The sequence below is a fragment of the Lepidochelys kempii genome, chromosome 5 (assembly GCF_965140265.1).
Source record: "Lepidochelys kempii isolate rLepKem1 chromosome 5, rLepKem1.hap2, whole genome shotgun sequence".
NCBI lineage: Eukaryota > Metazoa > Chordata > Testudines > Cheloniidae > Lepidochelys > Lepidochelys kempii.
In genome coordinates this window covers 48,757,573-48,784,392 of record NC_133260.1, presented here as the reverse complement: position 1 = coordinate 48,784,392, position 26,820 = coordinate 48,757,573, and the positions used below count along the sequence as shown (strand labels likewise).

Below are 26,820 nucleotides of genomic sequence, written 5' to 3'. Positions count from 1 at the left end.
AGGTTGACTCCCACCGCTGATCACCCTATGATGCCAGCCACCATCGCCCACTGTTCAATTTTCAAACAAGCATCTTTGTGCTTTCTCCCATGCTGCTCCCTACTCTTGGGAGCAGCTCCTCGTACATATCCACAAAACTACATTATCCTCCTTAAAACTCTTTTGCCTAGAAAAAACTTGACAACAGTTCAGTTGCTACAGTGCTGAGACCACTGTATCATGGTGACCAATATTGTCTCATTTCCTTGTTCTCCTGTCTGTCTGTATCATCTCTGGTCTTAGATAGATTGTAAAGCTCTTTGGGGCAGGGACCATCTTTCTGTTCTGTGTTTGTACAGCACCTAGCACACTGGTTCCCAAACTGGGGGGCATGAAGAAATTCCAAGGGGGGCGCGAGGCTACCCAGTCCTTGAGCTCCCGGCCGGGGAGGCTAGCCCCCAGCCCCTCCCCTCCTGTCCACCCTCCCCCACAGCCATGCCGGGAGCGCAGCTTGCGCCCGCCCACCTCCCAGGCTTTCCAATAAGCCAGTCCTGCCGCTCTGAGCGGCCTGGTAAGGGGTGGGAGGGGTTGGATAAGGGGCAGGAGGTCCCATGGGGGGCAGTCAGGGGACAGGGAGCGGTTGGATGGGGCGGAGGTTCTGGGAGGCAGTCAGGAGACAGGGAGCGGGGGGGGGGTTGGATGAGCTGTGGGGTCCCGGGTGGAGGTGGTCAGGGGACAAAGAGCAGGGTGGGGGTTGGATGTGGGTAAAGGAGAGGTGGGGGGTGTGAGGGTTTCTTGAAAATTAAAAAGGGGGCCTGATGCCAAAAAGTTTGGAAACCACTGACCTAGCACAATGATGTCCTGGCCCAGAACTGGGGCTCTTAGGCGCTATGGTATTACAAATAAATAATAAGTTTCTTATACTTTACCAGCAATTAATGGTGTAATATATTTTATTTTCCCCTACTCATTTTATCAAATCTAAGTACTGAGAGAAATTACTAGCCACAACAGAGGGACGGCTTGTTGAATATCGCTATTTTCCCTGACGATACTGGAGACGTATTTGAGTATTACTAAGGGAGATTGGACCAGAGCGTTGTTTTCCTTAGTTTTAATGAACATAGATTTATTGTTATTGCATATTACTAAAACACCAGTCTTATTTTATTTATGGATTTTGCCATGTGTTCTGACAACTGCTTTTGCAAGTAATTCATGGCCTATACCTATTAAATAAATAAACGTACTATATGCATTGCAGAAAAAAGACCTAAAATATCATTTTGTTGCACTTCCCTCACCTTATCTGATGCAGTGTCTTCAGAAGATTTTGCTGAAGAGTCAAGAATTAACGGAACAAACAGAGTTAAAGATTCTTCTTCGGGATTGTCAGACTGTAATTTTGATTCACCATCTAGTATTTCACTAGCTGTTTCCTCTTCAGTCATGAGAGATGGTTTGATAGTCTTTTCTGTTAGCTCACCATTGAGTGGCTCTGATTCAGTTTCCTAAAGTGACATTCATAAGTCAAGGTAGGGCACAGCCATTGTTCAAAACATCAGCGTAAAAAACGTCAGAGGCAGTACTTTTGCATACAGACATTGATCAGCAGGGTGTGAGGTTCTACCAAGACGCAAATGTTACTTCTAGCTTTAATTTCATAACTTCTGTTACAGAGTAAAACTGTTGTTCAAACAGTTATATTTATCATGTTTTTTTTATTTTTTGGCTTTTTTCAAGCATAAAAATTAAAGCACACATTTTCAAAATTTACAGGAGTCTCTGATATACAGCAAGCCATTGGTTCCTTAAGGATCATCTAATTTTCTTCAGAGATACTAGACCAGATTCTGGCCTCTGCTCCAGCTACTTTGTGCTGCCAGAGTTAACAGGCTAGCTGGGGATTTACGTTACAGAAGCTCTTGTGGACTCTAATGTTCACAGTAAGTATAGAGGACATTTCCCTAACCTTAATTCTGTACCAGCTTCATCTTCCAAATGGATTTAAGATGTAGTCCTACATAAAGTGCATTGCAATAAATTTCATATAGAGTTAGCAAACACACACACAAGATGGTAGCAAAGACCACATTTGACACAAAAGGTTGCAATTTCCTGCTCAGATGTGGATGGAAAGCTTCCTCAAGCCTATCACCACCACCTGGGCCTTATTTACAGGGAACCTCAGCCAGACTCAGCTCCTACCTCTTTCTCATCTTGTTTTTCAGGTGGTGATGTACATAACTCTTGTGTTTCCAATACTGACTGGTCCTCATTTTCAGCTACTGTTTCCTCTTCATTTTCAACTACATTTTCTTCAGTTTCTTCTACTAACTCTTCTGAGCTTTCAGATGTATGTGCTACAGGTTCCAACCTGCAACAGAAAATAAAACAACTCTTTTTTTAGGTTAATAATCTCAGTGACACCATTTAATAATGAGAACTTTCTCCTACAGCAAGTTAATTAGTATAATACACATTCATCATATAGGAGTGTGGAACCCAGCTAAATAAATAAAATTATATGTTGAAAATGGACAACTCCTAACTAGACAGCTATTCAACTAGACTGTTGCTGCACCAATACATAAAGAGGCCTCTATCTTGCATCCGTTAAATTCAAAGCTAGAAATCAGGAATACCTTCGTGAGGGCTGCAAGCTTTTGAAGTAATAAAACGTTAATCCCTTAACTGTAAAAAAAAATTTGGACCCTGTGAAAAGAGACCCAGCTTCTCCCAACCCAGGTATACCAGTATCAGTCTCATGTGACTTAATTGTCTGAGTAGCCTTATAGAGCTAAAATGATCGTTAATTTCATATAGTTTACAAAATGTCTAACTGGATTAGAATTCAAGATAGCAGACAGCATGCAGATTGGCTGGAAAAGTAAAGCTTTGATGTAGCCAAAAGGTAATGAGGTCTCGGAAATGTTCACTTTTTATTTTTGGGATGATGGAATTTTTTCATCTTCAAGTGCACTTAGGTTTTATATATGAAGAAATGATAGTGTGCACAGCTGACTTGTATACAGTTGTTTCACCAGCATTCTATAACTACACACCACAGTTTCTCAAGATAGATTATGGCAGTGGTGCCACAAATTTTTTACCACAAGCCCTAATATCCTGATTTTCAAGAACAGTCATGAGCTTCCCAACTATCCAACTAGCCAATTATCTGTGGCTACAAGTCTCGAAGCACTGATTGCCAATCTGTGGGACAGGTGGTTAGAAATCACAGAATAAATTTCATATATTCCAAACACTGTCCATTTTACAGCAGCACATTGTCTACAAGTGCATAATAGCAGCATATCATCTCTGGTTCCATTTAGCTATTCATCAGGAAAGTAAAAAGCAGACCCCGGACAGTAGCGTAGCTAGAGGGGGGAGCAACTGCTCCCCCACTGAGCACAAGTGGAGCCTTTTTAATTTTTTTGCGCCTTTTTTAATTTTTACTCACCCGGCGGCACTCTGGGTCTTCGCCGGCGGGTCTGACGCTTCGGCAGCGGGGGACTTCACGCATTCTGGGTCCTCGGGGGCATTTCGGTGGCAAGGGCCTTCAGTGCTGCCGAGGACCCGGTGCGCCGCCCGGCAAGTACAAGCAGGTGGCACCTTTTTTTATGTCTGCTGCCCCTGTTCGCTCCACCTAGCTGCGCCACTGACCCTTGAGAGTGCAGGACACGTGAAGCCGCTTAGGGCTTGTCTACACTGGCAATTTACAGCGCTGAAACTTGCAGCGCTGTAAAGTGCCAGTGTAGACAGTGCTTTGAGCGCCAGTAGCTGCGCTCCCAGCGCTGGTAGCTATTCCCCTCATGGAGGTGGTTTTTTTAGAGTGCTGGGAGAGCTCTCTCCCAGCACTATGCTGCAACTACACAAACCATGTTAAAGCACTGCAGCGTTGTTCCTATGGTTCCCAAAATCTGCTGAGTTTATATGGAGAAACAAACCATTGCTTTGGTGCGATCACTTCAGAGTTGGCAGCTTGCTTTTTCCCCCTAGAGTTTTATTTTTAAAGTAATCAGCAAATCAGACTAAAGCAGGGGAAGGGAGGATATATCAATTTTGCTTTTTAATGGGATAGGAAATAGCATGTACCACATGAGTAGGTACACCACAGCTCTGACACCACTGAAACTGCAAAATGAAAAAAGTGACACATTACCTGCTTCCTGATATCCAAAGAAGGTTTTCATCCTCTCCTGAAGGAATTTCAGTTTCAGATTCCTGGCTCCTCTTTCCTATCCTGGGACGTTTTAACTGACTGCTTCGTGTTCGAGTAGAAACGGGTGTAACATCAAGCTCTTAAAGATACAAAAAATGAATGTAAATGAAAGAATACTCATACCTAATGGATCTGCACATTGTAAGAGAATAACTTTAGTATTTTTCATAAAAGTAGGCATATGCAGAGCCTAATTGAAAAAGCATTTCATTATAGGATTTTTTTTAAACACACCAAAATAAATATACAATACTAGCATTCATCCAAGGATGTTAAAGTACTTTACAAACATTGCTTAGGCTTCAAAACACCTCTAAAAGAGGTATTATAATTTATCCATTTTGCAGATGACTAAATCAAGGCACAGAGAAGTTAAAAGTAATGGTGAAAATGGGCCATTACCCTACTAAAATTTAAGAACCATAATACTGATGTTCAACATTATTTTTACCTTCAGAAGTGCTTGCATGGGCATCAAAGATGTCTTTGCCTTTTTGAGAATCAACCTAAAGCAGAAAAACATACTGTACTTTAAAAGTCTGAACCACTGGAGAGTCTATTCTCCTGATTGAAATGCCTTCATCTCCCAACCCCCAGTTACATTCTGGAGTATTAATTCAAGTCACTCTTTGGGAGACCGACTACAGTCAGGTGAAGAAATACGTGAAAAAACGGTATCTTCTCGACAAAGAGATTGGCTCATGAGGTAAATTTAGAATCAGATCTACTCTCTTACGGACTAATACACATTTTTACTATCCCAAAACATATAGCTTGGGATTATTAAAAGAAAAATCAACCAAATTAATAAATCTCTATTACTGGTGATGATGTGTCAAGCTGGGTAAAACAGAGCTTCAGCCTTAGATTCTAGGTGTAGTCTGCAGAGCCAGCAGGTACCAGGTCTTTTTATTTATGACCAAACTAGATCTGCAGTCATTGAGAGACAAGCATCCAACCCCACAAATCTATTTTTACAATAATTTCTCAGAGTATAAACTTCTTGTTTTTAAAACAGAACTATGATTAATTGCCCTAGATTAGCTACTTTAGGTAAACTAGCACTAAAAAGAGGCCATGTCCACCTGCTCTGCTGCAATTCCAACCCACCCCACAGACCTCTGCTGCAAGACCCAGTGGGTTGCAATCAGTTCTGTAACACATTGATATTTGAGATAACATCAAGTAAACTTAAATAGTGGGGTTTGTTTAATTATATATTAGTGTTACAATCATTTCAGTATTCCTTGTGTTTTAAAAGATAAAAATAATGTAATACACAGGTACATGTGGGAATCGTTTTCCACATTAATATTTTACACTACTCCTAAATCTTCAGTGTGCTGCAGAATTTTGTACAGATAATGCAGTCATCAGGGAGAAAGCCAGTTCTAGTATTTTGGAAGGGATTCTGGGATTTGGGATTCTGGCCTCCAGAAGATATTTGAGGCTTTTGACATTGGGTGCATTTCTTTTTTCCCCTCCAACTTTTGGGCAGAGGCACAGGTGACTTGACTTTTTTGGGAGGGCTTGAATTCCTAATTCACCACTACAGCAAGCCTTAACAGCAACTAAATGTTCCACTGCTCCTTCCCCCATAATACGTGACTGCATCCAACAACCTTATATAAGTGCATTAATCAGTTGTTTCTGCTAAAACAATTACCAGTGGAGATGACATTTAAATAATCATAATCAAGTTTCAGAGTAAGAAACTTACTGTTATGAATGACAGCTCTCAGAGTTGTTGTTTCAGGCTTGTTTAAAAACTCAAGAAGAAAATACTATATCTGTTTGCATTCAGTTTACCCTTGGGAGGTAACCTTCTCAACCATGCTACACACTTAATTTTACTTTGAACGCAAAGTTTAAATTTCAGTAGCTAGGTTTTGTGCCTAAGGCACTGGTCTTGCATAATTAAAGTTTACTCCCAACTGCATTTTGACTGGTTTGTACAATGCAAATTACTACCTCATTAACATTCATCATTATTCACTGTATGCAATCTTGCAGAATGTTCCATCTCTTAACAGCTGCCTAATAGTCAACAAACAAAAATATTCAACTGCATATCCATATGCGGGTGAAATTTGGCTGAGGTTTCAAATATGCACAAAGAGACTCGCATTCCTTTTGTGGTGGAACTGAATAAACCTGAATGCAGGCTGTACACTTTACATCATGATCATCTACAATGCGATTATGCACTCTAAGACACTATCTTCTTAGACTTATGCATTTGATGCGTCCATCTGATGCCAAAGAAATGCAGCCTTTGCACTCTTTGTGAGTACAATGCTTCTAAGTGTCATAATCTGGATATTCACATATCCCAAGAGTGCAGGGTCGGGGAGGAAATCAGTTGAAATACCCTCCCCCCCAAACCTATAACAATCTACTAGTGCAAGTTATTAGACACTACTAAGGCCATCTCATACCCTACAGCATACGAAGAGAGCATTGGTTGAAAAAAATGATAGTACAAGATGCATCCTAGTTTTCTATTAACACTAGGTGAATTTGCAATGTCTAAACAACAAGCTGGTGCTGCTTTGCTGAAAAAAGTAACATTAAACCAAGTGTAACAAAAGCATCTGTCTTTCATAGATCCTGACACCCATGTCAATTTAGTTCAACCACAACAAAATTTCACAATAAGTATGTTCCTGGCTTTCTCATTGAAGCCAGAACTATGTCTTCAAGGGTAATCTGATAAAAAGTCATGGGTTTTGATAGACTGGATAATTCAAAAGAAAGGCTATAGTCCAGGCTCACAGGCCCAGAGAACACTGAGGAGATACTGGAAGTTCAAGATGGATTGCTGAAAGGACTTACTGAGGGAGAGAAGCACAGGAAAATGGAGGCTAAAGCTGGAGTATTTAACAAGGAGGGCACACACTTTTATTAAATTCATGGACTTTATAATTTATTTCCTAGGAATCATCTATATTTTTCCCAAAAGTTTATCTAGTATCACTGCTCTCTAATTAAAAGTTTAAAAATGGATAATTAAAAAATATATAACTTCCTATATGGAGACCCATCTCTTTCTCTTCAGTAAAAGATTTTACGGAACAAGTAATTAAGGAAGCCAGAAGAATATGAAAATATAAATTATATAATTCTGTAAAAGCTCTTTGCTTTTATGTATACAGAAAACACTGTGTGTACCTACCCTTAGCTGCGTTTCAATCTCTGTGCTTTGTTCACTTCCTGTTTCAGATTCCATTGCAGACGGCAGAAAACACTCCTCAGTCTGGGAACTGTTGTTTTCTTTTTGAGAGGCTCCTGCTCTTAGAAAAATTCAACAGAAAAAAAGTGCAGATACAATTTAAATAATGAAGTTAGCTGGCATCTTTCCAATGACTTCTATGGGGATTGTTCACAGTGGGACTGTCTACAAAAATTGTTGTAGACACTGTACAATGTAACTTTACTTTTCAAGTTTCAATAGTTTCCTGGCCTTGCTTCCAAAGCCTCTTTACCTGTAGTTTTGAGTGTTTCTCTCTGCAATACACTGGTAATAGGTGTTCTCTGGAACCAGTGTCCTGCTCCTTCAACTTCCCATAGAAGATCATGATCCCCTGGGTACTTTTCAAAATACTGCTTACAAGCTGAAGAAACATAAATAAAACAAAACCACACCACACAGTATGCACATCTGTAACTCATCTTAAGAAATTATTCAAACACTATCCTACCGAGTCAATTATAATCTGACCTTCTACTTTATCATATTTATAATACATCACAAACAAAATGGAACTGAGCCAGCAAGATGTGCATGTCTAACCTGAGTAACTATATGATAACATTTCTGTAATCCTCATCCATCTAGAACCCAGTCCCGTCCTCTTATTTAGCACCTTTCATCATTGTGCTATGTCTTACATTTAGATTGGTTTCAGAGTAGCAGCCGTGTTAGTCTGTATTCGCAAAAAGAAAAGGAGTACTTGTGGCACCTTAGAGACTAACAAATTTATTTGAGCATAAGCTTTCGTGAGCTACAGCTCACAAGTGAGCTGTCATAAATATAAAGGGAAGGGTAAACTCCTTTAAACTCCCTCCTGGCCAGAGGAAAAATCCTCTCACCTGTAAAGGGTTAAGAAACTAAAGGTAACCTAAAGGTAAAGCTAAAGGTAACCTCACTGGCACCTGACCAAAATGACCAATGAGGAGACAAGATACTTTCAAAAGCTGGGAGGAGGGAGAGAAACAAAGGGTCCGTGTCTGTTGGTATGCTGCTTTTGTCGGGGATAGAACAGGAATGGAGTCTTAGACCTTTTAGTAAGTAATCTAGCTAGGTATGCGTTAGATTATGATTTCTCTAAATGGCTGAGAAAAGAATTGTGCTGAATAGAATGACTATTTCTGTCTGTGTGTCTTTTTTGTAACTTAAGGTTTTGCCTAGAGGGATTCTCTACGTTTTGAATCTAATTACCCTGTAAGGTATCTACCATCCTGATTTTACAGAGGTGATTCCTTTACCTCTATTTACTTCTATTTCTATTAAAAGTCTTCTTGTAAGAAAACTGAATGCTTTTTCATTGTTCTCAGATCCAAGGGTTTGGGTCTGTGGTCACCTATGCAAATTGGTGAGGATTTTTACCAAACCTTTCCCAGGAAGTGGGGTGCAAGGGTTGGGAGGATTTTGGGGGGAAAGACATGTCCAAACTACATTTCCCACTAAACCCAGTTAGAGTTTGGTGGTGGCAGTGGTTATTCCAAGGACAAAGGATAAAATTAATTTGTACCTTGGGGAAGTTTTAACCTAAGCTGGTAAAAGTAAGCTTAGGAGGTTTTCATGCAGGTCCCCACATCTGTACCCTAGAGTTCAGAGTGGGGGAGGAACCTTGACATGAGCGTTAAATTTAGATGGTAATCTTAAGGGGGCAGGGACTGTAGGGTTTTTTTCCTGTCTTTTAGGAAGCATTTTTGGGTATTAAAAATAGTTACAGTAACTGCTTGCTTAATGTTGTAGTTATGTTCCTGAAAAATGTGACTTCAAGTGAAACGATGTTAAGCGAATTCAATTTCCCCATAAGAATTAACGTAAATAGCATGGGTTAGGTTCCAGGGACATTTTTTTTGCCAGACAAAAGACTATATATAGATATCTATATAGAAGACTATATAGTTAGATATATAGATATACACACACACATATATATACACAGTATAAGTTTTAAACAAACAATTTAATACTGTACACAGCAATGATGATTGTGAAGCTTGGTTGAGGTGGTGGAGCCAGAGGGTGGAAGAGGGTGGGATATTTCCCAGGGAATACCTTACTGATAAATGATGAAGTAGCACTCGGCTGAGCCCTCAAGGGGTTAACACATTGTTGTTAATGTAGCCTCACACACTTCAAGGCAGCACAAATGAAGGGAGGAGACACAGCATGGTAGAGAGAGACAGACACACAGTGTGTGTGTGTGAGTGTGAGTGTATGTGTGTGTGTGAGAGAGAGAGTGTGAGTGTGAGTGTGTGTGTGAGAGAGCGAGCGAGAGAGCCAGACAGACAACATACTGTGTGTGTGAAAGAGAGATGCACATTTCCCCTTTAAGTGCGCTGGCCCCACTCTAAGCACATTGCCCTTTTAAATAGATCAGCCAGTTGAGACAGCAACTACTGCCAGCAAGCTCCTTCCATCCTGAGCCCTGTCATGTCCCATCTCATCCCCCACTCTGTAGAGGCAGGAGACAGAGTGTGTGTTCTGGTTCCTGAACCATTTCTGGATATTGCCCCTGGCAGTAGAGAGTAGACAGGAACCCCAGAGGACTCCCACAGCCAGTATGCTTCATTGTGGGAGTGCAGGAAGCGCCTCCACACGTTATTAAACTGCCCTTATATTTTGGCTTTGGGACATACCACAGCCTCAGGAACCAGGAACCTTCTCTCCCTCCTCCACACGCATTCTGGGGTAACATTTGCCCTCAGAGCTTGTCAATATTTGTATCTCACCCATGAACACTTCAGTTATTTCACCAGTTTGGATTCTTGTTCACCTCTGTGGCAAGATCTCAGCAAGCCAGCACCGGAGAGACAGCAATCCCCCCTCCCCTTATTTAATACTAACTAATGTTACAATTAAAATAAACTAATATTTTAAACTTTTAAAACTAAAGGGGAAAAGCATTATGGACTTATTTTGGGAAGAGCACTTTCAGCCAAGTGTATCTGCAATTCCAAAAGTAGCAGAGTCAGAAAGAGTAGGATTTTTCTGGTGCCCACAGAAATATGAAATATGTGTCAGAATGCAGGTAAAATGGAACAGGGGAACCCCCAAGGAGTTCAGTCACAAATTTAATTAAACCATTATTTTTGTAAACAAGCGTCATAGGCATGGAAGTATGTCCTCTGGAATGGGGGCCGAAGCATGAAGGGTCCTACGAATCTTTAGCACATCTGGCACGTAAATACCTTGCAATGCCGGCTACAAAAGTGCCATGTGAATGACTGTTCTCACTTTCTGGTGACATTGTAAATAAGAAGTGAGCAGAATTATCTCCTGTAAATGTAAACAAACTTGTTTTTCTGAGTGATTGGCTGAATAAGAAGTAGGACAGAGTGGACTTGCAGGCTCTGAAGTTTTACATTGTTTTGTTTTTGACTGCGGTTATGTAACAACAAAAGCTACATTTGTAAATTGCACTTTCACAACAAAGAGATAGCACTACAGTACTTGTATGAGGTGAATTGAAAAATACTATTTCTTTTGGTTATCATTTTTACAATGCAAATATTTGTAATAAACAATATACACTGATTTCAATGACAACACAGAATACCATATGAAAATGTAGAAAAAATCCAAAATATTTAATAAATTTCAATTGGTATTCTATTGTTTAACAGTGCGATTAAAACTGCGATTAATCGTGATTAATTTTTTTTTGAGTTAATTGCATGAGTTAACTGCGATTAATTGACAGCCCTAGATATAATATTAACCAATAGAAATTCAAGGATTACAAGAAAATAAAACAGCATGCACATTCTCCATCTGATTTTTTAAGGTTCATTGAATAACAGCATATTTTATATTTATTTAAATTTAAAGTTTGTCATGAACTTTAAGAAATTTAATCTCTTCCTTCCATGTTGAACTGAGATGGGAGTATTTATTTGGAAGTTTAAAGAAAGCCAGAGTGGACAAGACAGGAAAAAAATTACAGAGTTTACCTGTATATATGAAAGATGACAGTGGGTAGCGAAGACCAAGTGTGTCTTCAGTGAAGGAATCCACAAAATCCTCCAACATCATTAACCCAAAATCTTTCCCACGATGTCTCTTTCTCACAAACATTGTGTCCAGCACTGGAAGCTGATAACTTTGGGTAAGATAGGAGCTACATAGGCTTCCTGAAATCATGAAAAACCATACATCATTATTTCATCATTGATTTGTCACAGTTTTAGATCATCAGCAACATATAGGGGCTTGGCTTTTACTGTATCCTGATGATAATAGATGTACTGCACACATAGCAGCCACATTCAGTCACTCACTGGCTCGCTGGCCCAACTTTGTATTTTTGCAGCTTTACAGATGTAAGAAAGCTTGTCTGGTATAGTGGCCTACTACTACACGATAAAAAATGGAAGGCTACAGATGAGAAGGTAGTGGGGGGAAAGGCACACTTTGGAATCCTGCTGAGTTATTTCTTGGGGAAATCTGGAAAAGAGAATGCAGTGAAAAGATGGAAGAAAAAGCCAAGAGGCTCAATCCAAATATATTCTCTTTACATAGATTAAAAAACTGTTTAAAAACAAACCCATAATTATGGAAGTCAGCTCTCATTTAGGAACTGAAACACAAATCATTATCCCCCCCCAACTTTTTACAGAACATCAATAATGCTGAAGTCAAGGCAAAATTTTACAAGAAGGGATTTTTCCATTCATAGTATAGCATGGATTACAAATAATAATTATAATTAAAAACAGGTGCACTGTGACACAACACAGCAATTTAAGTATTGAAGAATTCTTGAATGGTAACCATGAACTCACTGGTAGAGTGTAGTAGGGTAGACACCCGCTCCGGCCCAGAAGGGTTTAAGATAGCCCTGGGAGAGGGGCTGGGGCAGGGGAAGAGCTGGGCTGATTGGCAGAGCAGCCGCAGCTGGGGGCCTCGCCCCAAACAGACCCAGTGGGCCTTGTAAAAGCCAGGGAAGCCAGGAGCAGAAAGACACTCTCTCTCTAGTTCTGAGAGAGAGGGACCTAAGCAGAGTACCTAGATTGGAGCGGGGCTAGGGAAGGGCCTGAGGAGCTCCAGCCAGGAAAGCCCCAGGCTGTGGCCTAGCATTAGGCCCAACAGGTACTGCGGTTGCAGGAGACAGCCCAAGGTTAGACAGAGGCAGCAGGTCCAAACCCAACCTTGCCTCTGATGAGTGGCTCATACTGCAGTCTGCCCCAGGGTGCGGGGGCTAGCTGGTGACTGGCAGGAGCCTAAAACTGAGGCGAGGTATGGATAGTGGGTGCAAGGTTCCCCTGGGAGGGGGAGACCCAGAACTGTGGGGTACTGCCAGTGGGCAGCAGCCAGTGAAAGGGGCACCAGGCACCACTGGGAGGGACATGGGAGCCAGCAGCAAGGCGAGACACCAGCCTGAAGAGGGCCCCCTAGAGGCTGGAACGCTAATTCCCTGAGATGACCAGCAGGAGGTACCGCCGGTGATTCTGCGCCCGGTTACATAGAGTAATAAATGTTATTTATCTGGATTTGTATTACAGTGGTAAATACTGGTCCCAAGGTGGGACTGGAACTCCACAGTGCTAGGCCCTGTGCACACAAAGAAAAGAAAGCCCCTACCCTAAAGAGTTTACAATCCAAATAAAATAATAATACACATCTCATATATAGCACTCATCACAGACATTAACTAATTAGTCCTCACAATACTTTTGTGAGGTCAATTGCTATTCTCATTTGCCAAGCAAGAAAAACTCAGGCAAGAGAGATTAAGTCATTTGTCTAAGGTTACGCAGTAAGTCCACATCCAAGATGAAATTAGAAAAAAACCCAGTCCTGTGGTCTGACCACTGGACTACATCTCAGTCTATCACCGCAGAAAGGAGGGGGGGAAACCCATGAAGTATAACAGTATTTCACATACAAATAGTCTTGGATGTTTATTATCTCCGGATTAGTAAATGATAGAACATGAAAAGTAAGTGTACTTGCATGATCTAATTGCCACAACGTATATGGAACAAATATTTATTATAAACACTCCTCCCTCACTCAGAATGTAATAAAATCAGTTGTAACAGAAACTAGAATAAAGTATTAACATTTCAACCCAGAAGTCATTTTTGTGATCATTGTGGCGGCTTAAATTTTAGCGTGAATATTGCTCCATTAGGACCTGAGCAGTTTCATAGCTATGTTCACAGACACAATATTGATAAACAAAACAAAGACATGCCATCTGCCAATTACCTTCCACACAGGAATTACCATACTGGAACAGATCAATGGCCCATCTGGCCCAATATCATGTTTCTGATAGTGGACAAGGCCAGATGCTTCAGAGGAAGGCATAGAACCCTTCTTGTGCACTTAGCTGTACAACAGTTGCAATTCACCACAAATTTCCCTGAAGTTAATTCAAAAACCTTCTACTGAGACGAGGATAAAGTTAGGATGTCAGATCATACCACTTTGGCCCAAAATTAGATATTCTATTATTTAAGGAGGGCTGTCAGTGTGCTCAACAAATTATTTACAATTAAGTTAGATTTAATCCAGCAAAAGTGAAAAATGCAATCAAGTTTTATAACAATCAGAATTTATAATGTATATTTAAGCAGTGAGAAGAAATGAGAGAACTATCTATAAAGCAATGTTAATGACATGGAAACATGCTACTTAAATTGTAAGCTCCTTGGACCAATCATTTTGTTCTATGTTTGTACAGCACCTAGCAAAATGGGGTCATGGTCTGTGACTGGGGTCCTAGGCACTAGCACAATACACACAAATAAAGAACAGCAGTAATGAGACCCGACCCTGCAGCCACCCTGAGATCAACTAGGGTTCTGCACACAGGAGAATTGCAGGATCAGACCCTAAATGTGCACAATACAGCATTAATGTTTGTAACTTCCACAGTCTGGGTGAATTTCACCTTCACCAAATTGTTCTGACCATATGCAAAATATATTAGACTGTGCACAAAATATTGTCCCCTATGACGCACATATGTCTTTATGCAGCACTACTGTACATCTTCAGTGTTAAAAGGGTAGAACACTGGACAAAATTTTTGCCTCTTGAGTTATGGGGATATAAGAAGAAGCTACTTACCTTTGTAATTGGAGGTTCTTGTGGTCCCTATCTGTATTCCACTGTGAGGTATGCAGGTGCTCCATGCACCCAGAGCCGGAGAATTCTGAAAGCTGTACCTGTCAGTCTGGCATGCACCTTCACTCTCCTCATGTCTCCAACAGAAGAGATTGTAGTAGGGCAGACTGATTGCTTCTCCAGTTCCTTCTCTACCATGAATCAAAAGATGATTCAAAGCAGCAGGGAAGAAGAGCGGGTACTGGAATATAGATCGGGACCAAATATCTTGAAGGACCTCTAGTTACGAAGGTAAGTAACTTTCTCTTTAAGTACTGGTCCCTATATGTATTCCAACATGGGTGAGTGCAAACAGTACTCAAGCAGAACAAGGGTATGAGGATATAGATGGCAGGGCAGACCAAGGACTGCCCTTCCAAAAGAACGTATCAGCATAGGAATCTTGTACTAAACATAACGCCTCGCAGACGTGTTGATGGAACGCCATGTAGCTGCTTTGCAAATATTATATAGAGGTACTTCTTGAAGCGATGCCATAGACGTCACTTGTGCTCTTGTGGAATGAACCCTTGCCCCATGAGTGAGAGGGAGAGAGAACAAAATACAGCCTGAGATATATTTCGAGATTCTTTGAGAGGTTATAGCTTGACCCTGAACACTTTCTGCTACAGTGACAAACAGTTTAGGAGATTTTGGATTGGACTCTCGAGATATCGAGTGCCTTGTGCTGTGTGGTTGCCAATATGAGCTACCTAATCTAACAAGGAGGTATCTGTAATGATCATCCGATCCAGTAAGGAGGAAAGGAATGGCATGCCAATGCATTCTTGGCAGAGTCTTCCACCACAGCAGAAATGATATTAATTTGATGGGTGGGAACAGTTACTATTGTGTTCATGGATGCTGATTTGGTGAGCACACTGTTCGAAGCCACGCTTCCAGACCAACTGACAATGGATGGTACTAGAGACACTACTGTCGCCAAACTGTGGTCTGGTACCAACAGAGCCCTAGATTTGTGGGCTTTCTTGTCATGCCCCTGAAACTTAGGACGTTCTAAATTCTCTTGGATTGAGCTAGAAGACTTGCTCAATTTAGGCAGGGCTCTATTCAACTTCTTCTAAGTGGATTTGGAGGAGGATTTACTCTTTTATATTTATGAAAATGCTCCCTGTCCTCCTGACAAGATGACACCAAGAGATCTGTGGGGGTCGACTCCCTCACTCCTGAGTCGGCCCTAGTGGCATGAGACACACACCTTACTAAGTCAGGCTGAAGTATGGGAGTGGTCCCATGGCCTAGGTACGACTGCAGCCTCAAGGCCTTTTCCATTAGATGAAGTTCCCACCCTTCTTGGGGAACAAGCAGCAGACACTGCACCTTGCCACGATATGGGTTTCGCCGTGGCACTACAGGCATTGTTGGTGGTGTGACAAAGTTCCTGCTCTTCCTTGGTGGTCTTGCGTTTATTGGCAGATTTGCTCGCCTTGGAGCCTCACGGCAGCCCTCAGCTTGGCTGGGTTTTTTTCTGAATTCACAATCCAGGTAGACTCCTCCTGTGTCTGACCAGGAGTTGGGGGGAACCCGGGCCCGCCCTCTACTCCGGGTTCCAGCCCAGGGCCCTGTGGAATGCTGCTGTCTAGAGTGCCTCCTGGAACAGCTGTGCAACAGCTACAACTCCCTTGGCTACTTCCCCATGGCCTCCTCCCAACACCTTCTTTATCCTCACCAGAGGACCTTCCTCCTGGTGTCTGATAATGCTTGTACACCTCAGTCCTCCAACAGTCCGCATTCTCACTTTCAGCTCCTAGTGCCTCTTGCTCCCAGCTTCTCACACGCACACCACAAACTGAAGTGAGCTCCTTTTTAAAACCCAGGTGCCCTGATTAGCCTGCCTTAATTGATTCTAGCAGCTTCTTGATTGGCTGCAGGTGTTCTAATCAGCCTGTCTTAATGGTCTCCAGAAGGTTCCTGATTGTTCTGGAACCTTCCCTGTTACCTTACCCAGGGAAAAAGGGACCTACTTAGCCTGGGGCTAATGTATCTGCCTTCTATTACTCTCCTATAGACATCTGGCCCGACCCTGTCACAATGGTCATTGCTGACTAAGAAGGATTGTGTGCAGGAAGCAAAAATTTTGAAACCTAGAATCCTGGGCATAGTGCAGTACCCATAATGACTACTAAAAAGATTATGGGCAAAATTAAAAAAAAAAAAAAAAAAAAAAGCATAAGTGATTTCAGAGCCTAAAGTCACTTTTGAAAATTTTACCCAAAACCTTGCCTGCTCTAAGAATTCAAGAAAAGGTTGATGTCTCAATCACACACATGAGTGCACCTTAAAAGTTCTGATAAAGGAGTTTGGTTTTCCATTGCTTTATTTAAAAAAAAATAATTATTTTTACCTGCAGGTTTAACAGAATAGAACCCAATGGCCTCTCCTTTTTTCCACAGAATCTTAGCATAGTCATTGCTGCTGTGACAGAGGAAGGGGATCTCATTTCGCTCAATTTCTTGTTTGCGATAAATAATTCGATTCAGAACATACAGAACCACCCTCTCTCCAAGAGTCTTCACCTATGGAAACATGTAACTACATTTAAATGTGCAACAGTTAAAAGGCAAACATCAATTTAGTTGAAGCTTAGATGTTAGGGGGCTTATTTTCCGAGGTGCTGACTATCCATAACTCCAGCTGATGTCAGCAGGAGCTGCGAATGACGAGCACTTCTGAAAGACCAGGCCTAACATTTTTTGAGGGGTGAAGAGAGCTCAGATGCCATGGTGACACAGTGTATAAAATCAGAGATTAGATAAAATGCACTGAACACCTTAATATTAAAAATGTGTTTTGATGACTTAAAGGCTTTATTTTTGTTTTTTGAATTTAAATGAACACAGTATTTTGGGATTTTAAGAAACATTCGCCAAATACAACAGCACTGTGTCAGTTAGTCTTAGTCTTCCCAGGCTAGCTGGAGTTTGGAGTGCTACAAAGAACATGTGCTCAGATCTTCTGGGAAGGCCCGCATAACATACTTCTCCATCATTATTGGATGTAGAGGTATAGCACTCACACAGAAATGTCAGAGTTAGATTTACCTGTGCCCTGCCCCCCTCCCATTAAGGACCGAAGGTCTGCTGAAGGAGCCAAAGAGGATAGCACTGGTTGCAGCAGTAAAGTTGTGTGTGCTCTAAAAGAACTGAGCAGCAATGGGGCTTCTGCAAAAGCTGTGTTTCTTTAACTAAATTTTATTAAACTCCAGTTTGGAACAGTCTCTGATGTAGGAATGTAACACTTAACAAGCACAGACAGGAGAAGCTGAATGCAATGATCTGACCACCTTGAGGCCTTGTCTACACTACAAAATTACTCCGATTTTACAGAAGTAGATTTTTGGGAACAGATCGTATAAAGTAGAGTGCATGCATCCACACTAAGCACATTAATCGGTGGTGTGCGTCCACAGTACCGTGGCAAGTGCTGACATTCCGAGCGGTGCACTGTGAGTAGCTAATCCCACAGTTCCCGCAGTCCCCGCTGCCCATTGGAATTCTGGGCTGAGCTCCCAATGCCCGATGGGGCCAAAAATTTGTTGCAGGTGGTTATGGGTAAGTGTCGTCAGTCAACGTTCCCTCTGTGAAAGCAATGGCAGACAATCATTTCACACCCTTTTCCCTGGATTGCCCGAGCAGACGCCATAGCACGCCAAGCATGGAGCCCGTTCAGCTCACCGCAGCAGTTATGGCCATTGTAAACACCTCGCGCAGTATCCTGCAGTTTATGCAGAACCAGAACCTGAAAAAACAGGCAAGGAGGCGATGGTGGCACAGTGACGAGAGTGATGAGGACATGGACACAGATTTCTCTAAAACCATGGTCCCCGCAATTTGGAGATCATGGTGTTAATGGGGCAGGCTCATGCCGTGGAACGCCGATTCTGGGCCCGGGAAACAAGCACAAAGTGGTGGGACCGCATAGCGTTGCAGGTTTGGGACGATTCCCAGTGGCTGCAAAACTTTCGCATGCATAAGGACACTTCCATGGAACTTTGTGATTTGCTTTCCCCTGCCCTGAAGCGCAAGAATACCAAGATGAGCAGCCTCACAGTTGAGAAGCGAGTGGCAATAGCCCTGTGGAAGCTTGCAATGCCAGACAGCTACCGGTCAGTCGGGAATCAATTTGGAGTGGGCAAATCTACTGTGGGGATTGCTGTGATACAAGTAGCCAACGCAATCATTGAGCTGCTGCTATCAAAGGTAGTGACTCTGGGAAATGTGCAGGTCATAATAGATGGCTTTGCTGCAATGGGATTCCCTAACTGTGGTGGGGCAATATACAGAACGCATACCCCTATCTTGGGACCAGACCACGAGGGCAGCCAGTACATAACCTCAATGGGTACTTTTCAGTGGTGATGCAAGCACTGGTGGATCACAAGGGACGTTTCACCAACATCAATGTGGGATGGCTGGGAAAGGTACATGATGCTCACATCTTCAGGAACTCTGGTCTGTTTCAAAAGCTGCAGAAAGGGACTTTATTCCCAGACCAGAAAATAACCGTTGGGGATGTTGAAATGCCTATAGTTATCCTTGGGGACCCAGCCTACTCCCTAATGCCCTGGCTCATGAAGCTGTACACAGGCAGCCTGGACAGTAGTCAGGAGCTGTTCAACTACAGGATGAGCAAGTGCAGAATGGTGGTAGAATGTGCATTTGGATGTTTAAAAGCGCACTGGCGCAGTTTACTGACTCGCTTAGACCTCAGCGAAACCAATATTCCCACTGTTATTGTTGCTTGCTGTGTGCTCCACAATCTCTGAGACAGTAAGGGGGAAACATTTATGGCAGGGTGGGAGGTTGAGGCAAATCGCCTAGCCGCTGAATATGCACAGCCAGACAGCAGGGCGATTAGAAGAGCACAGCAGGAAGCCCTGTGCATCAGAGAAGCTTTGAAAACCAGTTTCATGACTGGCCAGGGTACCGTGCGACGCTTCGATTGGTTTCTCCTTGATGAAAACCCGCCCCCTTGGTTGACTCCAATTCCCTGTAAGCCACCCGCCCTCCCCCCTTCGATCACAGCTTGCCTGCAAAGGAAAAAGTCACTATGTATTCTTTATTAATTGATTATAAAAATAGGGAGACAACTCACAAGGTAGCCTGGGTGGGGTGTGGGAGGAGGGTAGGAGGGAAGGAAAAGGCCACTTCAAAACCTGTTGAATGACAGCCTTCTGTTGCTTGGGCTGTCCACTGGGGTGGAATGGTTGGGTGCCCAGAGCCTCCCCCACCCGCACATTCTTGGGCGTCTGGGTGAGGAGGCTATGGAACTTGGGGAGGAGGAAGGGCGCTGCAGCAGCAGTCTGTGATCCTGCTACCATTCATGAACCTCCACCAGATGCCAGAGCCTGTCCGTTTGATCCCGCAGTAGCCCCAGCGTTGCGTCCTTCCTTCTCTGATCTTCCTGCCGCCATCTCTCCTCTCGATCATCCCTCCTGTCCTCACATTCATTGGCCGCTTTCCTGTACTGTGCTACTGTGTCTCTCCACACATTCTGCTGAGCTCTGTCAGTGCCGGACAACTGCATGAGCTCAGAGAACATTTCATCACACGTGTGTTTTTTTTCACCGCCTTATCTGAGATAGCCTTTGGGACGGAGGAGGGAAGCTTGAAACATTTGCAGCTGCGGGAGGAAAAAAAGGGAGTGAAGTATTTAAAAAGACACATTTTACAGAACAATGGCTATACTCTTTCATGGTGAACACTACTATTCACATTAGATAGCACATGTGATTTCGGTACAAGGTCGCATTTCGCATCTTATATTGAGTGCCTGCGGCTTTGCTGTTAGAGATCACACACGCAGTGCCGGGCAACAGAATTCAGCTTGCAGGCGGCCATGGTAAGCCATAGTCTTTCGGCTTCTGCAACCTTCGTAAGAGCAGCGCCCCCCTTTCCCATACCAAGCAAAGCCCGTTGAGTTGACAATTTAGTTCTGTGGTTTTCATGCAGCAGCAGAAACCAAACTAACCCCCCCAATCCAATTCTCTGGGATGATTGCTTTACCCTCCCCCCCACCACGTGGCTGGTATCAAGGAAGATCACTGCTAGCCAAACGTGAACAACTCAGCACCAATGCATCCCCCTCCGCCCCCCACTAGGCTAACTACAGGGAGGATTTCTTTTCAGCCACAGGCAAACAGCCTAGTAGGAATGGCCACCTCTGAATGTCCCCTTAATCAAATTCCCCTATTTCAACCAGGTTACCATGAACGATATCACAGAATAAGGCTGCTCTCCCCAGAAACCTTCTGCAAAGGCTTTTAGAGTACCTCCAGAAGAGCTTCATGGAGATGTCCCTGGAGGATTTCCGCTCTATCCCCAGACATGTTAACAGACTTTTCCAGTAGCTGTACTGACCACAAATGCATCCCAAACCTCAGGGCAAATTAATCATTAAAAAACGCTTGCTTTTAAAACATGTATTATATTTAAAAAGGTACACTCACCGGAGGTCCCTTCTCCGGCTTGGTTGGGTTGGGAGGGTATTTCAGTCAAGGTGATAAAAAGATCCTGGCTGTCAGAGAGAACGATGTGCTGTGTGCTCTCCTCAAGCTCATCCTCCTCATCTTCTCTGTCCGCAAAATCCTCTGGCATGGCGGAGAGTAACCCATCATCAGTGGCATAGCCAGGTGGAGAAAACAGGGGGAGTGGAGATAAAAAGGCACCACCCGTTTGTACTCACCCAGCGGCGCTCTGGTCGTCAGCGGCAGTTCGGTATCAGGTCCTTCACTTGCTCCGGTCTTTGGCGGCACGGAAGGACCCCCCACTGTTGAAATGCCGCTGAAGACCGGAGCGAGTGAAGGACCTGATGCCAAAGTGCTGCTGAAAACCCGGAGCGCTGCCCGCCCCGCCGCCGAACACCCGGAGTGCTGCCAGGCAAGTAAAAATTAAAGTGGCACCAAAAAAGTAAAAAGGTGCCACTTCTGCTCGGTGGGAGAGCAGCCGCTGTTCCACCCCCCCCCAGCTACACTACTGCCCATCATCAGAGTCCACGGACAGGGGTGGGGTAGTGGTGGCGGCACCCCCTAGAATTGCATGCAGCTCAGTATAGAAGCGGCATGTCTGGGGCTCTGTCCCCGAGCGTCCCTTTGATTCTTTGGTTTTCTGGTATGCTTGTCTGAGCTCCTTAAGTGTCACACAGCACTGTGTTGAGTCCCTGCTGTAGCCTCTGTCCCTCATGGCCTTGGAGATTTTTTTAAATGTTTTGGCATTTCGTCTTTTGGAACATAGTTCTGATAACACGGATTCATCTCCCCATACAGCGATCAGATCCAGTACCTCCCGTTCGGTCCATGCTGGAGCTCTTTTTCGATTCTGGGACTGCATGCTCACCTGTGCTGATGAGCTCACCTGGCCAAACAGGAAATGAGATTCAAAAGTTCCCGGAGCTTTTCCTGTACACCTGGCCAGTGCATCAGAGTTCAGAGCGCTGTCTAGAGTGGTCACAATGGTGCACTGTGGGTTAGCTCCCAGAGGCCAATACCATCGAATTGTGTCCACCCTAACCCTAATTTGAAACAGCGATGTCAATTTCAGCACTAATCCCCTCGTTGGGGAGAAGTACAGAAATCGATTTTAAGAGCCCTTTTTATGTTGACAAAAATGGCTTCGTTGTGTGGACGGGTGCATGGTTAATTCGATTTAACGCTCCTAAATTCGACAAACTCGTAGAGTAGACCAGGCCTGAGAGATGAACCTACAGGAAACTGCTGTAGACTATTCCAGGAAAAGCTGCCAGGGAAGATTTAATTGTTTGCAAGCATTATGGCTGGCAAAGAATTAGAGGACCTTCACAGGGAGGTAGACTTTTATACCAGCCAAAGGATGAGCATTTAAGAGAAGTTTGTGACTCTTTGAGCATTTCTGGAACAAGTTACTGTGAAAATGCAGCAAAAAAACCCATTTTGCTTAGGGTGAACATACATCCCATTTTGGCCAGCACAGTCCCTTTTTTAAGCTCTGTCCTGATCGTCCCAATTTTTTTGGCAAAATTATTTTTGCTCTTAATCACTTGGCAAGAGCAAATGGGACAAATGCCCAGTTTTGTCAAAAAAGTGGGGTGCAGAGGTACATGCAAGGGGCCAAGCAGTGATACCAGCCCCAGGCAGGGGGGCAAGTAGGGCTCGGGCGAGCAGTGATAACAGCCCAACCTCGCGCAGGGGTCAGGCAGGTCTCAGGTGAGCCGCAACGCTGACATCAGCCCCATGCGGGGAGGGGAGCTCAGGCGAGTGGCTTTGGGGGTGGGGACAGGAAGGACTCAGGCTAGCCCCACGCCATATCCCATTTTCACTTTGGGAAATACGGTCACCCTAATTTTGCTTTAATCAAATCTATAATAAGCTTAAATGCACAGGAAGAGTTGAAAGATCAAGGATTGTATACACTGCTGGGATTAAAAGATAAGCTTTTATATCTCATTGCTATAGCAAAGCAGCAAACTGGAACATTTGAACTAGAGAGAGTGCAGAACCAGTATGCTGAAAAATAAAGATATTTCTGAAACTGTATTTCAAGCTGTGTGAAAAATTAAAAGCCAAACGTCTATGGAAAATTTGTCACTCCCAACTCAGAAAACAGACCCAATTTTAAAGAAAGACTTTAAAACAATGGGACAGAGTGGGAACTCCCACCAAAAGGGCAGGTTTAAGCCTAACTAGTCTGGTTTATTAAATTGAAAGTGGGATTCAAAAGGGGGTACACTGACGCAGAGATCACAGAAGCTGTAATCAGGGCAGTTTGACCAGGACTGAGCCTCAGCTAATCTGAGCCTGCCAAAATGGAGGTGTACCTTAAAATCCTATTACCAGGAAAAAGGTGCAACTGAACTTTACCTAAAAAGAAAAGGAGTACTTGTGGCACCTTAGAGACTAACAAATTTATTTGAGTATAAGCTTTCGTGAGCTACAGCTCACTTCATCGGATGCATTCAGTGGAAAATACAGTAGGGGGATTTTATATACACAGAGAAAAATGAAACAATGGGTGTTACCATACACACTGTAACAAAAGTGATCAGGTTAGGTGAGCTATTACCAGCGGGGGGGGGGGGGGATCTTTTGGAGTGATAATCAAGGTGGGCCATATCCAGCAGTTGACAAGAACGTGTGAGGAACAGTAGGGGGGGAAATAAACATGGGGAAATAGTTTTACTATTGACACTAAACTGGGAGGAGAGGTAGATACACTGGAGGGCAGGGATAGGATACAGAGGGACCTAGACAAATTAGAGGATTGGGCCAAAAGAAATCTGATGAGGTTCAACAAGGACAAGTGCAGAGTCCTGCACTTAGGATGGAAGAATCCCATGCACTGCTACAGACTAGGGACCGAATGGCTCGGCAGCAGTTCTGCAGAAAAGGACCTTGGGGTTACAGTGGACGAGAAGCTGGATGTGAGTCAACAGTGTGCCCTTGTTGACAAGAAGGCCAATGGCATTTTGGGATGTATACGTAGGGGCATTGCCAGCAGATCGAGGGACGTGATCATTCCCCTCTATTCAAGATTGGTGAGGCCTCATCTGGAGTACTGTGTCCAGTTTTGGGCCCCACACTACAAGAAGGATGTGGAAATATTGGAAAACATCCAGCGGAGGGCAACAAAAATGATTAGGGGTCTGGAACACATGACTTATAAGGAGAGGCTGAGGGAACTGGGATTGTTTAGTCTGCGGAAGAGAAGAATGAGGGGGGATTTGATAGCTGCTTTCAACTACCTGAAAGGCGGTTCCTAAGAGGATGGTTCTAGACTGTTCTCAGTGGTAGCTGATGACAGAACAAGGAATAATGGTCTCAAGTTGCAGTGGGGAAGGTTTAGGATGGATATTAGGAAAAACTTTTTCACTAGGAGGGTGGTGAAACACTGGAATGCATTACCTAGGGAGGTGGTGGAATGTCCTTCCTTAGATATTTTTAAGGTCAGGCTTGACAAAGCCCTGGCTGGGATGATTTAGTTGGGGACTGGTCCTGCTTTGAGCAGAGGGTTGGACTAGATGACCTCATGAGGTCCCTTCCAACTCTGATATTCTGTGATGCTATACTTCGTGTAATGACCCATCCACTCCCAGTCTTTATTCAAGCCTAAGTTAATGGTGTCCAGTTTGCAAATTAATTCCAATTCAGCAGTCTCTCGTTGGAGTCTGTTTTTGAAGTCTTTTTGTTGAAGAATTGCCACTTTAGGTCTGTAATCGAGTGACAAGAGAGATTGAAGTGTTCTCCAACTGGTTTTGAATGTTGTTATTCTTGACGTCTGATTTGTGTCCATTTATTCTTTTATGTAGAGACTGTCCGGTTTGGCCAATGTACATGGCAGAGGGGCATTGCTGGCACATGATGACATATCACATTGGTAGCTGTGCAGGTGAACGAGCCTCTGATAGTGTGGCTGATGTGATTAGGCCCTATGATGGTGTCCCCTGAATAGATATGTGGACACAGTTAGCAACGGCCTTTTTGCAAGGATAGGTTCCTGGGTTAGTGTTTTTGTTGTGTGGTTGCTGGTGAGTATTTGCTTCAGATTGGGGGACTGTCTGTAAGCAAGAACTGGCCTGTCTCCCAAGTTCTGTGAGAGTGATGGGTCATCCTTCTGGATAGGTTGTAGATCCTTGATGATGCACTCGAGAGGTTTTAGTTGGGGGCTGAAGGTGACTGCTAGTGGTGTTCTGTTACTTTCTTTGTTGGGCCTGTCTTGTAGTAGGTGACTTCTGGGTACTCTTCTGGCTCTGTCAATCTGTTTCTTCACTTCAGCAGGTGGGCACTGTAGTGTAAGAATGCTGATAGAGATCTTGTAGGTGTTTGTCTCTGTCTGAGGGGTTGGAGCAAATGCGGTTGTATTGTAGAGCTTGGCTGTAGACAAGGGATCGTGTGGTGTGGTCGGGGTGAAAGCTGGAGGCGTGTAGGTAAGTATAGCACTCAGTAGGTTTCTGGTATAGGGTGGTGTTTATGTGACCATCGCTCATTAGCACTGTAGTGTCCAGGAAGTGGATCTCTTGTGTGGACTGGTTCAGGCTGAGGTTGATGGTGGGATGGAAATTGTTGAAATGATGGTGGGATTCCTCAAGGGCTTCTTTTCCATGGGTCCAGATGATGAAGATGTCATCAATGTCATGCAAGTAGAGTAGGGGCATTAGGGGACGAGAGCTGAGGAAGCGTTGTTCTAGGACAGCCATAAAAATGTTGGCATACTGTGGGGCCATGCGGGTACCCATAGCAGTGCCGTTGATTTGAAGGTATACATTGTCCCCAAATGTGAAATAGTTATGGGTGAGGACAAAGTCACAAAGTTCAGCCACCAGGTTTGCCGTGACATTATCGGAGATACTGTTCCTGACAGCTTGTAGTTCATCTTTGTGTGGAATGTTGGTGTAGAAGGCTTCTACATCCGTAGTGGCTAGGATGGTGTTTTCAGGAAGATCATCGATGGATTGTAGTTTCCTCAGGAAGTCAGTGGTGTCTCGAACATAGCTAGGACTACTGGTAGTGTAGGGCCTGAGGAGGGAGTCTCCATAACCAGACAATCCTGCTGACAAGGTGCCAATGCCTGAGATGATGGGGCATCCAAGATTTCCAGGTTTATGGGTCTTGGGTAGCAGATAGAATACCCCTGCTCGAGGTTCTAGGCGCGTGTCTGTGCGGATTTGCTCTTGTGCTTTTTTCAGGGAGTTTCTTGAGTAGATGGTGTAGTTTCTTTTGGTAACCCTCAGTGGGATCAGAGGGTAATGCCTTGCAGAATGTGGTGTTGAAGATATCATCCTATTCTTATACAACACAAGTTTCTCTATTCAGTCCTGACAGGATTGCAGAATGTCAACATTTGGACTGTGATGCAGCCTTATTTAAAAGATAATCAGGCCGCAGATGAGACCTTGTTTGAGAAGCTGCACACTGCTGCAAGGCAGAGAAACCACTGATGAGGTAGAGAAACAGCACAGGAGCATGTACTAGGGCAGTAGCATGTAATTCTGTGCAATCACCCTACACTGACCACCAGTCACAGAGTAAAGTGGCACCTCCTCCTCGGGTACAAGGAGTCTCCACACATGACCCATTTACAAATCAGAAAAAGGAACTTTAGGCTAATATTGATTAAATCAAAGGTGTGAAAGCCAAAATTAACATATTAAAGCAACCTGCCCAGGAGTGGGACAAAATAACTGATAATGTCATTGGGGCGGGGGAGTGAGAGAATCTTTTCTTAGACCCAACTGCCGTTGCTGAGAGAGACAAACTTTTCGCTCACACAGC

General features: G+C 43.6%; 1 protein-coding gene across 10 annotated transcripts in view; it reads right to left on the bottom strand.

Moving 5' to 3' along the window:
- Positions 1–26,820, bottom strand: part of FAM169A (family with sequence similarity 169 member A) — a 66,834-nt gene that overhangs the window by 4,918 nt on the left and 35,096 nt on the right. For all 10 annotated transcript variants that reach the window (XM_073344252.1, XM_073344249.1, XM_073344248.1 and 7 more), the window contains 8 exons: positions 16,924–17,095; positions 11,396–11,575; positions 7,693–7,821; positions 7,383–7,495; positions 4,659–4,713; positions 4,148–4,286; positions 2,188–2,356; positions 1,284–1,490 (listed from right to left, as the gene is read on the bottom strand). In XM_073344252.1, the coding sequence (XP_073200353.1) occupies positions 1,284–1,490; positions 2,188–2,356; positions 4,148–4,286; positions 4,659–4,713; positions 7,383–7,495; positions 7,693–7,821; positions 11,396–11,575; positions 16,924–17,095 (1,164 nt within the window). The remainder of the gene's footprint in view (positions 1–1,283; positions 1,491–2,187; positions 2,357–4,147; positions 4,287–4,658; positions 4,714–7,382; positions 7,496–7,692; positions 7,822–11,395; positions 11,576–16,923; positions 17,096–26,820) is intronic.